Source organism: Eucyclogobius newberryi, unplaced genomic scaffold (genome assembly GCF_026437365.1).
Source record: "Eucyclogobius newberryi isolate DKJ021-1_F unplaced genomic scaffold, fEucNew1.0.hap1 SCAF_14, whole genome shotgun sequence".
NCBI classification, from domain to species: domain Eukaryota; kingdom Metazoa; phylum Chordata; class Actinopteri; order Gobiiformes; family Gobiidae; genus Eucyclogobius; species Eucyclogobius newberryi.
This window is the reverse complement of record NW_027315768.1, coordinates 2,680,467-2,696,118: the sequence shown is the minus strand read 5'-3', so window position 1 is coordinate 2,696,118 and position 15,652 is coordinate 2,680,467. Positions and strand designations below refer to the sequence as shown.

At 56.6% G+C, this 15,652-nt stretch overlaps 2 protein-coding genes across 2 annotated transcripts; one reads left to right on the top strand and one right to left on the bottom strand.

Moving 5' to 3' along the window:
* Window positions 1-2,452: 2,452 nt before the first annotated feature.
* Window positions 2,453-12,569, top strand: eef1akmt1 (EEF1A lysine methyltransferase 1). The gene is made up of 4 exons (XM_072444002.1): window positions 2,453-2,650; window positions 4,073-4,155; window positions 4,819-5,108; window positions 12,054-12,569. Exons 1-4 carry the CDS (start codon window positions 2,519-2,521, stop codon window positions 12,200-12,202), a joined length of 654 nt encoding a protein of 217 aa, XP_072300103.1. The 5' UTR covers window positions 2,453-2,518; the 3' UTR covers window positions 12,203-12,569.
* A 1,784-nt stretch (window positions 12,570-14,353) lies between these two features.
* On the bottom strand, window positions 14,354-15,309 carry il17d (interleukin 17d). Its single transcript, XM_072444000.1, has 2 exons — window positions 14,985-15,309; window positions 14,354-14,619 (listed from the first exon to the last, which is right to left on the bottom strand). The coding sequence occupies exons 1-2, from the start codon at window positions 15,152-15,154 to the stop codon at window positions 14,370-14,372; spliced, it is 420 nt and encodes a 139-aa protein (XP_072300101.1). The 5' UTR covers window positions 15,155-15,309; the 3' UTR covers window positions 14,354-14,369.
* Window positions 15,310-15,652: the final 343 nt, after the last annotated feature.

The window sequence follows — 15,652 nt, the reverse complement described above, 5'->3', positions numbered from 1 at the left end:
CGTGTGAGTGTGGGCGTGTGGGTGCGGGCATGTAGGCGCAGCCTCCAGTCTGCAACCTCATAGCTGCTTTTTGCATTCACAGTTTTTGAGTGTTTGTCGCACTTGTCACACAAACACCTCTAAAGAAACAAAGATTTACATATATTACTTCCAGATACCGGAAACACGTCATTGTGACTTGTTTTGCTTGGCTCGTGCCTTTAGTGTTTCCTCATCGTTGTAGCTCAGTGTTTGTGTTGTACGTCATCACCCCGCGACAGCTCACGTGCGCGTGGATCCGGTACGTGACGTTTATCTTCTCTTCGCGACAAAACACCGGGTTTTTGTGTTTAATGCTTCGTCTGCTTTTTATTTATTGTGTGGTTTGATTCCTCGCATGCCACAGTGTCCCTCTGTCCACCACGGTGTCCCTCTGTCCACCACGGTGTCCCTCTGTCCACCACGGTGTCCCTCTGCCTCCTCACGGTGTCCCTCTGTCCACCACGGTGTCCCTCTGCCTCCTCACGGTGTCCCTCTGTCCCCTCACGGTGTCCCTCTGTCCCCTCACGGTGTCCCTCTGCCTCCTCACGGTGTCCCTCTGCCTCCTCACGGTGTCCCTCTGTCACGGTGTCCCTCTGCCTCCTCACGGTGTCCCTCTGTCCCCTCACGGTGTCCCTCTGTCCCCTCACGGTGTCCCTCTGTCCACCACGGTGTCCCTCTGCCTCCTCACGGTGTCCCTCTGTCCCCTCACGGTGTCCCTCTGCCTCCTCACGGTGTCCCTCTGTCACGGTGTCCCTCTGCCCCCTCACGGTGTCCCTCTGTCCTCCACGGTGTCCCTCTGTCCCCCACAGTCCAGTGAAGTGTCCCTCTGTCCCCCACGGTCCAGTGAAATGTCCCTCTGCCCCCTCACGGTGTCCCTCTGTCCCCCACTGTCCAGTGAAGTGTCCCTCTGTCGCCCACGGTCCATTGAAGTGTCCCTCTGTCCCCCACGGTCCATTGAAGTGTCCCTCTGCCCCCCACGGTCCATTGAAGTGTCCCTCTGCCCCCCACGGTCCATTGAAGTGTCCCTCTGCCCCCCACGGTCCATTGAAGTGTCCCTCTGCCCCCCACGGTCTAGTGAAGTGTCCCTCCCTCTGTCCCCCCACGGTCCAGTGAAGTGTCCCTCTGTCCGCCTCGGTCCAGTGAAGTGTCCCTCTGTCCGCCTCGGTCCAGTGAAGTGTCCCTCTGTCCCCTCACGGTCCAGTGAAGTGTCCCCTCACGGTCCAGTGAAGTGTCCCTCTGCCCCCTCACGGTCCAGTGAAGTGTCCCTCTGTCCGCCTCGGTCCAGTGAAGTGTCCCTCTGTCCGCCTCGGTCCAGTGAAGTGTCCCTCTGTCCCCTCACGGTCCAGTGAAGTGTCCCCTTACGGTCCAGTGAAGTGTCCCCTCACGGTCCAGTGAAGTGTCCCTCTGTCCCCTCACGGTCCAGTGAAGTGTCCCCTTACGGTCCAGTGAAGTGTCCCCTCACGGTCCAGTGAAGTGTCCCTCTGCCCCCTCACGGTCCAGTGAAGTGTCCCTCTGTCCGCCTCGGTCCAGCGAAGTGTCCCTCTGCCCCCATACAGTCCAGTGAAGTGTCCCCTCACGGTCCAGTGAAGTGCCCCTCTGTCCCCTCACGGTCCAGTGAAGTGTCCCCTCACAGTCCAGCGAAGTGTCCCTCTTCCCTCACAGTCCAGCGAAGTGTCCCTCTTCCCTCACAGTCCAGTGAAGTGTCCCCTCACGGTCCAGCGAAGTGTCCCTCTTCCCTCACAGTCCAGCGAAGTGTCCCTCTTCCCTCACAGTCCAGTGAAGTGTCCCCTCACAGTCCAGCGAAGTGTCCCTCTTCCCTCACAGTCCAGCGAAGTGTCCCTCTTCCCTCACAGTCCAGTGAAGTGTCCCCTCACGGTCCAGTGAAGTGTCCCCTCACAGTCCAGCGAAGTGTCCCTCTTCCCTCACAGTCCAGCGAAGTGTCCCTCTTCCCTCACAGTCCAGTGAAGTGTCCCCTCACGGTCCAGCGAAGTGTCCCTCTTCCCTCACAGTCCAGCGAAGTGTCCCTCTTCCCTCACAGTCCAGTGAAGTGTCCCCTCACAGTCCAGCGAAGTGTCCCTCTTCCCTCACAGTCCAGTGAAGTGTCCCCTCACGGTCCAGCGAAGTGTCCCTCTGTCCCTCAGGCTCATATCGTGGTGTTTTTGGTCTTGTTATACCGTCCCATCCCCACGAGAACAGAGAGGCCTCAGATCATGCAGCGTCCTGGTGGAAGGACAGATCTCGCCTTTATTTGAAATAATATGTCCCCTGTGTCCCTCACACGTCTCTCCAGAGCAGAGGATGAAGAGCTCGATCGTGGAGAGTTCATTTTGAAGCTCAGACTGTTCTTCTAGTTTTGATGCTAGTTTAAGTATTGATTAGTATTCGATTTTTGATACTTTTCCCAACTCTAGGTCTAAGTGGACATTTGTCCTTAAACGGGGTGGGCGTCGCTGAAGTGGTGTCCCTTGTGTCCACGCCCGTCGGTCAGTGTCCCATCATGAGTGACAGTGAGGAGGACGTGCCCGCGCTGTCCGCCCACACGCTGGCTGCACTGCAGGAGTTTTATGCAGAGAATCTGGCCCTTCAGACCCCAGAGCCCTTCTCTGTGGGGGCCATGGAGGAGGACTGGGTAAGGGCCTGGTCAGCACCTCGCGTGGTCAGCACCTCGCGTGGTCAGCACCTCGCGTGGTCAGCACCTCGCGTGGTCAGCACCTCGCGTGGTCAGCACCTCGCGTGGTCAGCACCTCGCGTGGTCAGCACCTCGTGTGGTCAGCACCTCGTGTGGTCAGCACCTCGTGTGGTCAGCACACACACACTCACCTGTGCTTTTGTTCGTCTGCTCTTTGTGTTTATTTGTAACACAATTCATGTCGGTCCTATTTATGTTTAAAGTTAACTGTTTTTAGTAGCAATTATAGCTACAAAGTATTGATGCTAATGCTAAATGACTACATGTCCCCACATGTCCTCACATGTCTCTACATGTCCCCACATGTCCCCACATGTCCTCACATGTCCTCACATGTCCTCACATGTCCCCACATGTCCTCACATGTCCCTTTACCCCGTTTGCACACATTCAGGGCCTTAGTTCAGACTCTGGTGTTTAAATGTAGTGAAACTGTAGCCACAGCTGTCCTGGGGCAGACTGACGGCTGAACTGCATCTCGTGCCACTTCTTTGATTTGATGATGTTCATGTTCTGATAAAGAGCGAGACTCTTCCAAAACTCTTCATGTGATTGTGATTCAAACTGGCTCAAATGTGCGCGTCATGTTTTAGGTTTGATTAGTATCTTCTTCTTGTTACTCTGACAACCGCCGGCCCCTCCCTCACACCGGCCCCTCCCTCACACCGGCCCCTCCCTCACACCGGCCCCTCCCTCACACCGGCCCCTCCCTCACACCGGCCCCTCCCTCACACCGGCCCCTCCCTCACACCGGCCCCTCCCTCACACCGGCCCCTCCCTCACACCGGCCCCTCCCTCTCACCGGCCCCTCCCTCTCACCGGCCCCTCCCTCACACCGGCCCCTCCCTCTCACCGGCCCCTCCCTCTCACCGGCCCCTCCCTCACACCGGCCCCTCCCTCTCACCGGCCCCTCCCTCTCACCGGCCCCTCCCTCTCACCGGCCCCTCCCTCTCACCGGCCCCTCCCTCACACCGGCCCCTCCCTCACACCGGCCCCTCCCTCACACCGGCCCCTCCCTCACACCGGCCGCTCCCTCTCACCGGCCCCTCCCTCTCACCGGCCCCTCCCTCTCACCGGCCCCTCCCTCACACCGGCCCCTCCCTCACACCGGCCGCTCCCTCTCACCGGCCCCTCCCTCTCACCGGCCCCTCCCTCTCACCGGCCCCTCCCTCACACCGGCCCCTCCCTCACACCGGCCCCTCCCTCACACCGGCCCCTCCCTCACACCGGCCCCTCCCTCACACCGGCCCCTCCCTCTGCATTAACAGTTGTTTGCATAAATACACAGATACATATAGATACTTGGTGTCTTACCTGTTCTAGAGCTTTAGTTTTCTTATTCAAATGTTATTTGTGTCTCAGGGCCTGAGTCAGTTCTGGTACAGCGAGGACACAGCCAGGAACCTGTCAGAGGAGCTGCTCCTGCAGGCGGGGCCCCGAGGGAGGTACACACAGAGAGACTGTGAGAGCTCAGGATTGTGTGTGTGTCTCTTCTCTGGATTGTGTGTGTGTGTGTGTGTCTTCTCAGGATTGTGTATGTGTGTGTGTGTGTCTTCTCAGGATTGTGTGTGTGTGTGTGTGTGTCTCTTCTCTGGATTGCGTGTGTGTGTGTGTGTGTCTCTTCTCAGGATTGCGTGTGTGTGTGTGTGTCCCTTCTCAGGATTGCGTGTGTGTGTCTCCTCAGGATTGCGTGTGTGTGTCTCCTCAGGATTGCGTGTGTGTGTGTCTCTTCTCAGGATTGTGTGTGTGTCTTCTCAGGATTGAGTGTGTGTGTGTGTGTCTCTTCTCTGGATTGCGTGTGTGTGTGTGTGTCCCTTCTCAGGATTGCGTGTGTGTGTCTCCTCAGGATTGCGTGTGTGTGTCTCCTCAGGATTGCGTGTGTGTGTCTCCTCAGGATTGCGTGTGTGTGTGTCTCTTCTCAGGATTGTGTGTGTGTCTTCTCAGGATTGAGTGTGTGTGTGTGTGTCTCTTCTCTGGATTGCGTGTGTGTGTGTGTGTCCCTTCTCAGGATTGCGTGTGTGTGTCTCCTCAGGATTGCGTGTGTGTGTCTCCTCAGGATTGCGTGTGTGTGTCTCCTCAGGATTGCGTGTGTGTGTGTCTCTTCTCAGGATTGCGTGTGTGTGTGCGCCCAGTGTGTACCAGAAGCTGAAGCAGGGCGTCCTCGAGGGCTCGCAGGGCGTGTCTGTGGCGCTGTTGGAGTTCGACCGCAGGTTTGCCTCATACGGGGACGACTTCATCTTCTATGACTACCAGCGACCTCTGACCCTGCCCTCTGAGGTCCAGGAGCACAGTTTTGATGTGGTCCTGGCTGACCCGCCCTACCTGTCCCACGAGTGCCTGAGCAAAGTGGCCCAGACCGTCCTGTACCTGAGCAAAGGCAAAGTGCTGCTGTGCACCGGTGAGGCTTCTAGTGCTCCCTGCAGAGCATCAGGGTAACAGTCACATTCTGTATTAAGACGCTGTGGACGTCTCCTTAGCAACAGGTAAACAAATGAGCGGATGTTAGGAGGGACGCCAAACGGACACAGTTTGTTCTAATCAGTTTGTGGGACTGTGGTATGACACTCTGAGACGTGCGTTACACTCTGAGACGTGCGTTACACTCTGAGACGTGCGTTACACTCTGAGACGTGCGTTACACTCTGAGACGCGTGCGTTACACTCTGAGACGCGTGCGTTACACTCTGAGACACGTGCGTTACACTCTGAGACACGTGCGTTACACTCTGAGACGTGCGTTACACTCTGAGACACGTGCGTTACACTCTGAGACACGTGCGTTACACTCTGAGACACGTGCGTTACACTCTGAGACACGTGCGTTACACTCTGAGACACGTGCGTTACACTCTGAGACGTGCGTTACACTCTGAGACACGTGCGTTACACTCTGAGACACGTGCGTTACACTCTGAGACACGTGCGTTACACTCTGAGACACGTGCGTTACACGTGCGGTGCGTTACACTCTGAGACGTGCGTTACACTCTGAGACGTGCGTTACACTCTGAGACACGTGCGTTACACTCTGAGACACGTGCGTTACACTCTGAGACACGCGCGTTACACTCTGAGACACGCGCGTTACACTCTGAGACACGCGCGTTACACTCTGAGACACGCGCGTTACACTCTGAGACACGCGCGTTACACTCTGAGACACGCGCGTTACACTCTGAGACACGCGCGTTACACTCTGAGACACGCGCGTTACACTCTGAGACACGCGCGTTACACTCTGAGACACGCGCGTTACACTCTGAGACACGCGCGTTACACTCTGAGACACGCGCGTTACACTCTGAGACACGCGCGTTACACTCTGAGACACGTGCGGCGCGTTACACTCTGAGACGCGCGTTACACTCTGAGACGCGCGTTACACTCTGAGACGTGCGTTACACTCTGAGACACGTGCGTTACACGTGCGGTGCGTTACACTCTGAGACGTGCGTTACACTCTGAGACGTGCGTTACACTCTGAGACGTGCGTTACACTCTGAGACGTGCGTTACACTCTGAGACACGCGCGTTACACTCTGAGACACGTGCGGCGCGTTACACTCTGAGACGCGCGTTACACTCTGAGACGCGCGTTACACTCTGAGACGTGCGTTACACTCTGAGACACGTGCGTTACACGTGCGGTGCGTTACACTCTGAGACGTGCGTTACACTCTGAGACGTGCGTTACACTCTGAGACGTGCGTTACACTCTGAGACACGTGCGTTACACTCTGAGACACGTGCGTTACACTCTGAGACACGTGCGTTACACTCTGAGACACGTGCGTTACACTCTGAGACACGTGCGTTACACTCTGAGACACGTGCGTTACACTCTGAGACACGTGCGTTACACTCTGAGACACGTGCGTTACACTCTGAGACACGTGCGTTACACTCTGAGACGCGCGTTACACTCTGAGACGCGCGTTACACTCTGAGACGCGCGTTACACTCTGAGACGCGCGTTACACTCTGAGACGCGCGTTACACTCTGAGACACGTGCGTTACACTCTGAGACACGTGCGTTACACTCTGAGACACGTGCGTTACACTCTGAGACACGTGCGTTACACTCTGAGACACGTGCGTTACACTCTGAGACACGTGCGTTACACTCTGAGACGCGCGTTACACTCTGAGACGCGCGTTACACTCTGAGACGCGCGTTACACTCTGAGACACGCGTTACACTCTGAGACACGTGCGTTACACTCTGAGACACGTGCGTTACACGTGCGGTGCGTTACACTCTGAGACGTGCGTTACACTCTGAGACGTGCGTTACACTCTGAGACGTGCGTTACACTCTGAGACGTGCGTTACACTCTGAGACACGTGCGTTACACTCTGAGACACGCGCGTTACACTCTGAGACACGCGCGTTACACTCTGAGACACGCGCGTTACACTCTGAGACACGCGCGTTACACTCTGAGACACGCGCGTTACACTCTGAGACACGCGCGTTACACTCTGAGACACGCGCGTTACACTCTGAGACACGCGCGTTACACTCTGAGACACGCGCGTTACACTCTGAGACACGCGCGTTACACTCTGAGACACGCGCGTTACACTCTGAGACACGTGCGGCGCGTTACACTCTGAGACGCGCGTTACACTCTGAGACGCGCGTTACACTCTGAGACACGCGCGTTACACTCTGAGACACGTGCGTTACACTCTGAGACACGTGCGTTACACTCTGAGACACGCGCGTTACACTCTGAGACACGCGCGTTACACTCTGAGACACGCGCGTTACACTCTGAGACACGCGCGTTACACTCTGAGACACGCGCGTTACACTCTGAGACGCGCGTTACACTCTGAGACGCGCGTTACACTCTGAGACACGCGCGTTACACTCTGAGACACGTGCGGTGCGTTACACTCTGAGATGCGCGTTACACTCTGAGACGCGCGTTACACTCTGAGACGCGCGTTACACTCTGAGACACGCGCGTTACACTCTGAGACACGCGCGTTACACTCTGAGACACGCGCGTTACACTCTGAGACGCGCGTTACACTCTGAGACACGTGCGTTACACTCTGAGACACGTGCGTTACACTCTGAGACACGTGCGTTACACTCTGAGACACGTGCGTTACACTCTGAGACGCGCGTTACACTCTGAGACGCGCGCGTTACACTCTGAGACGCGCGCGTTACACTCTGAGACACGCGCGTTACACTCTGAGACACGCGCGTTACACTCTGAGACACGCGCGTTACACTCTGAGACACGCGCGTTACACTCTGAGACACGCGCGTTACACTCTGAGACACGCGCGTTACACTCTGAGACACGTGCGGCGCGTTACACTCTGAGACGCGCGTTACACTCTGAGACGCGCGTTACACTCTGAGACGCGCGTTACACTCTGAGACGCGCGTTACACTCTGAGACGCGCGTTACACTCTGAGACACGCGCGTTACACTCTGAGACACGTGCGGTGCGTTACACTCTGAGATGCGCGTTACACTCTGAGACGCGCGTTACACTCTGAGACGCGCGTTACACTCTGAGACACGCGCGTTACACTCTGAGACACGCGCGTTACACTCTGAGACACGCGCGTTACACTCTGAGACGCGCGTTACACTCTGAGACGCGCGTTACACTCTGAGACGCGCGTTACACTCTGAGACGCGCGTTACACTCTGAGACGCGCGTTACACTCTGAGACACGCGTTACACTCTGAGACACGTGCGTTACACTCTGAGACACGTGCGTTACACGTGCGGTGCGTTACACTCTGAGACGTGCGTTACACTCTGAGACGTGCGTTACACTCTGAGACGTGCGTTACACTCTGAGACGTGCGTTACACACGCGCGTTACACTCTGAGACACGCGCGTTACACTCTGAGACACGTGCGGCGCGTTACACTCTGAGACGCGCGTTACACTCTGAGACGCGCGTTACACTCTGAGACACGCGCGTTACACTCTGAGACACGTGCGGTGCGTTACACTCTGAGATGCGCGTTACACTCTGAGACGCGCGTTACACTCTGAGACGCGCGTTACACTCTGAGACGCGCGTTACACTCTGAGACACGCGCGTTACACTCTGAGACACGCGCGTTACACTCTGAGACACGCGCGTTACACTCTGAGACGCGCGCGTTACACTCTGAGACGCGCGCGTTACACTCTGAGACGCGCGCGTTACACTCTGAGACGCGCGCGTTACACTCTGAGACGCGCGTTACACTCTGAGACGCGCGTTACACTCTGAGACGCGCGTTACACTCTGAGACGCGCGTTACACTCTGAGACGCGCGTTACACTCTGAGACGCGCGTTACACTCTGAGACGCGCGTTACACTCTGAGACACGTGCGTTACACTCTGAGACACGTGCGTTACACGTGCGGTGCGTTACACTCTGAGACGTGCGTTACACTCTGAGACGTGCGTTACACTCTGAGACACGTGCGTTACACTCTGAGACACGTGCGTTACACTCTGAGACACGTGCGTTACACTCTGAGACGTGCGTTACACTCTGAGACGCGCGTTACACTCTGAGACGCGCGTTACACTCTGAGACGCGCGTTACACTCTGAGACACGCGTTACACTCTGAGACACGCGTTACACTCTGAGACACGCGCGTTACACTCTGAGACACGCGCGTTACACTCTGAGACACGCGCGTTACACTCTGAGACACGCGCGTTACACTCTGAGACACGCGCGTTACACTCTGACACACGCGCGGCGCGTTACACTCTGAGACACGCGCGTTACACTCTGAGACACGCGCGTTACACTCTGAGACACGCGCGTTACACTCTGAGACACGCGCGTTACACTCTGAGACACGTGCGGTGCGTTACACTCTGAGACGCGCGTTACACTCTGAGACGCGCGTTACACTCTGAGACGCGCGTTACACTCTGAGACGCGCGTTACACTCTGAGACACGCGCGTTACACTCTGAGACACGCGCGTTACACTCTGAGACACGCGCGTTACACTCTGAGACACGCGCGTTACACTCTGAGACACGCGCGTTACACTCTGAGACACGCGCGTTACACTCTGAGACGCGCGTTACACTCTGAGACGCGCGTTACACTCTGAGACGCGCGTTACACTCTGAGACGCGCGTTACACTCTGAGACGCGCGCGTTACACTCTGAGACGCGCGCGTTACACTCTGAGACGCGCGCGTTACACTCTGAGACACGCGCGTTACACTCTGAGACGCGCGTTACACTCTGAGACGCGCGTTACACTCTGAGACGCGCGTTACACTCTGAGACGCGCGTTACACTCTGAGACGCGCGTTACACTCTGAGACGCGCGCGTTACACTCTGAGACGCGCGCGTTACACTCTGAGACGCGCGCGTTACACTCTGAGACGCGCGCGTTACACTCTGAGACGCGCGCGTTACACTCTGAGACGCGCGTTACACTCTGAGACGCGCGTTACACTCTGAGACGCGCGTTACACTCTGAGACGCGCGTTACACTCTGAGACGCGCGTTACACTCTGAGACGCGCGTTACACTCTGAGACGCGCGTTACACTCTGAGACGCGCGTTACACTCTGAGACGCGCGTTACACTCTGAGACGCGCGTTACACTCTGAGACGCGCGTTACACTCTGAGACGCGCGTTACACTCTGAGACGCGCGTTACACTCTGAGACACGCGCGTTACACTCTGAGACACGCGCGTTACACTCTGAGACACGCGCGTTACACTCTGAGACACGCGCGTTACACTCTGAGACACGCGCGTTACACTCTGAGACACGCGCGTTACACTCTGAGACACGCGCGTTACACTCTGAGACACGCGCGTTACACTCTGAGACACGCGCGTTACACTCTGAGACGCGCGTTACACTCTGAGACACGCGTTACACTCTGAGACACGCGCGTTACACTCTGAGATGCGCGTTACACTCTGAGACGCGCGTTACACTCTGAGACGCGCGTTACACTCTGAGACGCGCGTTACACTCTGAGACGCGCGTTACACTCTGAGACGCGCGTTACACTCTGAGACACGCGTTACACTCTGAGACACGTGCGTTACACTCTGAGACGTGCGTTACACTCTGAGACGCGCGTTACACTCTGAGACGCGCGTTACACTCTGAGACGCGCGTTACACTCTGAGACACGCGCGTTACACTCTGAGACACGCGCGTTACACTCTGAGACACGCGCGTTACACTCTGAGACACGCGTTACACTCTGAGACGTGCGTTACACTCTGAGACGCGCGTTACACTCTGAGACACGCGTTACACTCTGAGACACGCGTTACACTCTGAGACACGCGCGTTACACTCTGAGATGCGCGTTACACTCTGAGACACGCGTTACACTCTGAGACACGCGTTACACTCTGAGACGTGCGTTACACTCTGAGACACGCATTACACTCAGAGTGTAACACGCGTCTCAGAGTGTGACGCGCGTTACACTCTGAGACACGCGCGTTACACTCTGAGACACGCGCGTTACACTCTGAGACGCGCGTTACACTCTGAGACACGCGTTACACTCTGAGACGCGCGTTACACTCTGAGACGCGCGTTACACTCTGAGACACGCGTTACACTCTGAGACACGCGCGTTACACTCTGAGACACGCGCGTTACACTCTGAGATGCGCGTTACACTCTGAGACGCGCGTTACACTCTGAGACGCGCGTTACACTCTGAGACGCGCGTTACACTCTGAGACGCGCGTTACACTCTGAGACGCGCGTTACACTCTGAGACACGTGCGTTACACTCTGAGACACGTGCGTTACACTCTGAGACGTGCGTTACACTCTGAGACGCGCGTTACACTCTGAGACGCGCGTTACACTCTGAGACGCGCGTTACACTCTGAGACACGCGCGTTACACTCTGAGACACGCGCGTTACACTCTGAGACGCGCGTTACACTCTGAGACACGCGTTACACTCTGAGACGCGCGTTACACTCTGAGACGCGCGTTACACTCTGAGACGTGCGTTACACTCTGAGACGCGCGTTACACTCTGAGACACGCGTTACACTCTGAGACACGCGCGTTACACTCTGAGATGCGCGTTACACTCTGAGACACGCGTTACACTCTGAGACACGCGTTACACTCTGAGACGTGCGTTACACTCTGAGACACGCATTACACTCAGAGTGTAACACGCGTCTCAGAGTGTGACGCACGTTACACTCTGAGACGACGCGCGTTACTCTCTGCGTCGCTGCTTTAAACTGTGTAACGCTCCTGGTTAAAGTCTTATGTGGTTTGTACGTGATGTGGAGGATGTGGACGATGACCAGTGTCTGTCTCTGCTGTTGTAGGAGCCGTGATGCAGAGCACGGCCAAAGAGCTGCTGAATGTGGACATGTGCCACTTCCTCCCACAACATCACCGCAACCTCTCCAATGACTTTCGCTGCTACGCCAACTACCCATCATCCCTGCTGTCTGCAGGGGGCGGCCCGCTCTGATTGGACCACTGGAAAGGGTGGAGTGGAACGGTTCACTGTGTGTTGTCTTATCTACACCCTCCTCACATCTGTCCTCTGGAACTATCTGTCCTCTCATGGATGAGAGTGGAAACGTCCAGATGATACAACTGAACCTTTTTCTACAATGGAACACTCCTGGACCAATGAGGGATTACTATGACTTCATTATCATAAGTTGTTTGAATCTGTCGGTCTAGAGGTAATTCTGTTAGTCCAGCACATACACCGTGAGCCTATGACTGCCCCCCTGTGGCAAAGTGTCAAAACATTTATCTTATTGGCCGTCACAAAGGAGGCTAACATTTTTGGATATCAACCACCTTCCCATTCAATGTCATGTATGAGGGCTCAAAGTAACTATGTAAAGCCTCAATCTTTAAAAGTAAATATGTTAATAATGTTGTTGTGAATCATTTGACTTGGTTAATTTTGATGTATCATGTAATTTCCATTATATGTAAATGTCCAGAGCGTTTGCGTCTTCACCATTCATCTGTCCAGAGCGTTTGCGTCTTCACCATTCATCTGTCCAGAGCGTTCGCATCCGCACCATTCATCTGTCCAGAGTGTTCGCATCCGCACCATTCATCTGTCCAGAGCGTTCGCATCCGCACCATTCATCTGTCCAGAGCGTTCGCATCCGCACCATTCATCTGTCCAGAGCGTTCGCGTCTTCACCATTCATCTGTCCAGAGCGTTCGGGTCTACACCATGCATCTGCCCAGAGCGTTCGAGTCTACACCATTCATCTGTCCAGAGCGTTCGCGTCTACACCATTCATCTGTCCAGGGGGTTTGCGTCCGCACCATTCATCTGTCCAGAGCGTTTGCGTCCGCACCATTCATCTGTCCAGAGCGTTTGCGTCCGCACCATTCATCTGTCCAGAGCGTTTGCATCCGCACCATTCATCTGTCCAGAGCGTTCGCGTCTACACCATTCATCTGTCCAGAGCGTTCGTGTCTACACCATTCATCTGTCCAGAGCGTTCGCGTCTGCACCATTCATCTGTCCAGGGGGTTTGCGTCCGCACCATTCATCTGCCCAGCGCGTTTGCATCCGCACCATTCATCTGTCCAGAGCGTTCGCGTCTACACCATTCATCTGTCCAGAGCCTTCGCACCATTCATCCGTCCAGAGCGTTCGCGTCTACACCATTCATCCGTCCAGAGCGTTCGCGTCTACACCATTCATCTGTCCAGAGCGTTTGCATCCGCACCATTCATCTGTCCAGGGGGTTTGCGTCCGCAGCATTCATCTGTCCAGAGCATTTGCGTCCGCACCATTCATCTGTCCAGAGCGTTCGCGTCTACACCATTCATCTGTCCAGAGCCTTCGCACCATTCATCCGTCCAGAGCGTTCGCGTCTACACCATTCATCTGTCCAGAGCCTTCAAACCATTCATCTGTCCAGAGCCTTCAAACCATTCATCTATCCAGAGCGTCTGCAGTAGAAAACAATATTGATCTTTGTATATTGCTGTTGCCGCGGCGACCAGAGGGTTATGTGATTTTTTTCGTCGTTTAAAAACAGATTCAAAACTTTTAAACAATGTTCAAGTTTTAATGTTGAGTTAAAGATGAAACATGAACAGGACAAACTTCTGGTTTTATTCATTGTCCCGGGACAGTTCGGGTCCAGACGGTGTTGTCCCGGGACAGTTCGGGTCCAGAAGAGCAGAGGGGGACTCAGACGGTGTTGTCCCGGGACAGTTCGGGTCCAGAAGAGCAGAGGCGGACTCAGACGGTGTTGTCCCGGGACAGTTCGGGTCCAGAAAAGCAGAGGGGGACAGTTCGGGTCCAGAAAAGCAGAGGGGGACAGTTCGGGTCCAGATGGTGTTGTCCCGGAACAGTTCGGGTCCAGAAGAGCAGAGGGGGACAGTTCGGGTCCAGATGGTGTTGTCCCGGAACAGTTCGGGTCCAGAAGAGCAGAGGGGGACAGTTCGGGTCCAGATGGTGTTGTCCCGGGACAGTTCGGGTCCAGAAGAGCAGAGGGGGACAGTTCGGGTCCAGATGGTGTTGTCCCGGAACAGTTCGGGTCCAGAAGAGCAGAGGGGGACAGTTCGGGTCCAGAAGAGCAGAGGGGGACAGTTCGGGTCCAGATGGTGTTGTCCCGGAACAGTTCGGGTCCAGAAGAGCAGAGGGGGACTCAGACGGTGTTGTCTTGCTCCATCAGGGGGACACAGGTGCAGCCCACGGCCACTGAGATGTAGTGCTCGCTGTAGGTGAAGCGTCCCGCCACACACGGGCCCCTGCGCCTCAGCACCACGGCCGGGGCCAACACAGGAACACTCCGGAAGTCTGCGCTCTCCTGTCCGTACGGGCCAATCAGACAACCCCGGCACAGACAGTACGCCTCCGGGATGGAGCGAGGGTAACGGGACGACTCATGGGACATCCTGAAACACACACGCACACGCACGCGCACGCGCACACACACGCGCACACACACACACGCGCACGCGCACACACACGCGCACACAGCAAACCACAATATTACAAATCTTAAGGTTGTTGTGTAGATGTGTCTTTGAGTTTTACTCGTGTCTTGCTCATGGACACAACACGTCACTGCAGATGAGGAAATCTAGTCTGGGCCGGGGGGCTTTAGTCTGGGCTGGGGGGCTTTAGTCTGGGCTGGGGGGCTTTAGTCTGGGCCGGGGGACTTTAGTCTGGGCCGGGGGCCGGGGGCCGGGGGGCTTTAGTCTGGGCCGGGGGCAGAACGGCAGCTCACACTTGACCTCCCCTCGCGCACGGCACTGACCTGTAGGCCCAGGGGGAGATGCTGAGCAGGTTGACCGGCAGCGGGGCCCCGGAGGCGGCTGAGGCCCACGCGGCGGACGGGCAGCTGCTGTTGAGCTGCTCCGGGTTCTGCTCCAGCTGCAGCGCGTGGTGGAACGCGCTCATGATGCCCACGGACAACCGGCCGTACATCTGCTCCAGGATCTCCTCCGGGAGGGGCAAGCACGCGCGGCGCACGGGGGGCTTCTTACGGGCCGGCCCGGCCCCGAAGACACCGTCCGGTCCCGGGCCCAGACACAGGAGCAGGAGCCAGGTCCACAGCAGCGCGGACAAGCCCGCTCGGACCTGCCGGGACAATGCGTTACTGCAAAACTCGGACACACTCGGACACACTCGGACACACTCGGACACACTCGGAAACACTCGGAAACACTCGGACACACTCGGACACAGGCAGGTTTCATGAATCAAAGTTCATCTGACACTGACGGTGCCACGGTCACGTGTGCCGCGCGCGCTCACGTACCTGGGCTCTCTCTGGGGTCCCGCACCGACAGACGCGTGAGGCTCGGGACATGTCCGTGAGGCGTGGACCCAGGACGGGCACGAACACCTCAGGGCTCAGCACATCTCTGTGAAGGAGGTGGAGGAGGGGGAGGAGGAGGAGTGAGGAGGAGGAGGAGGGGGAGG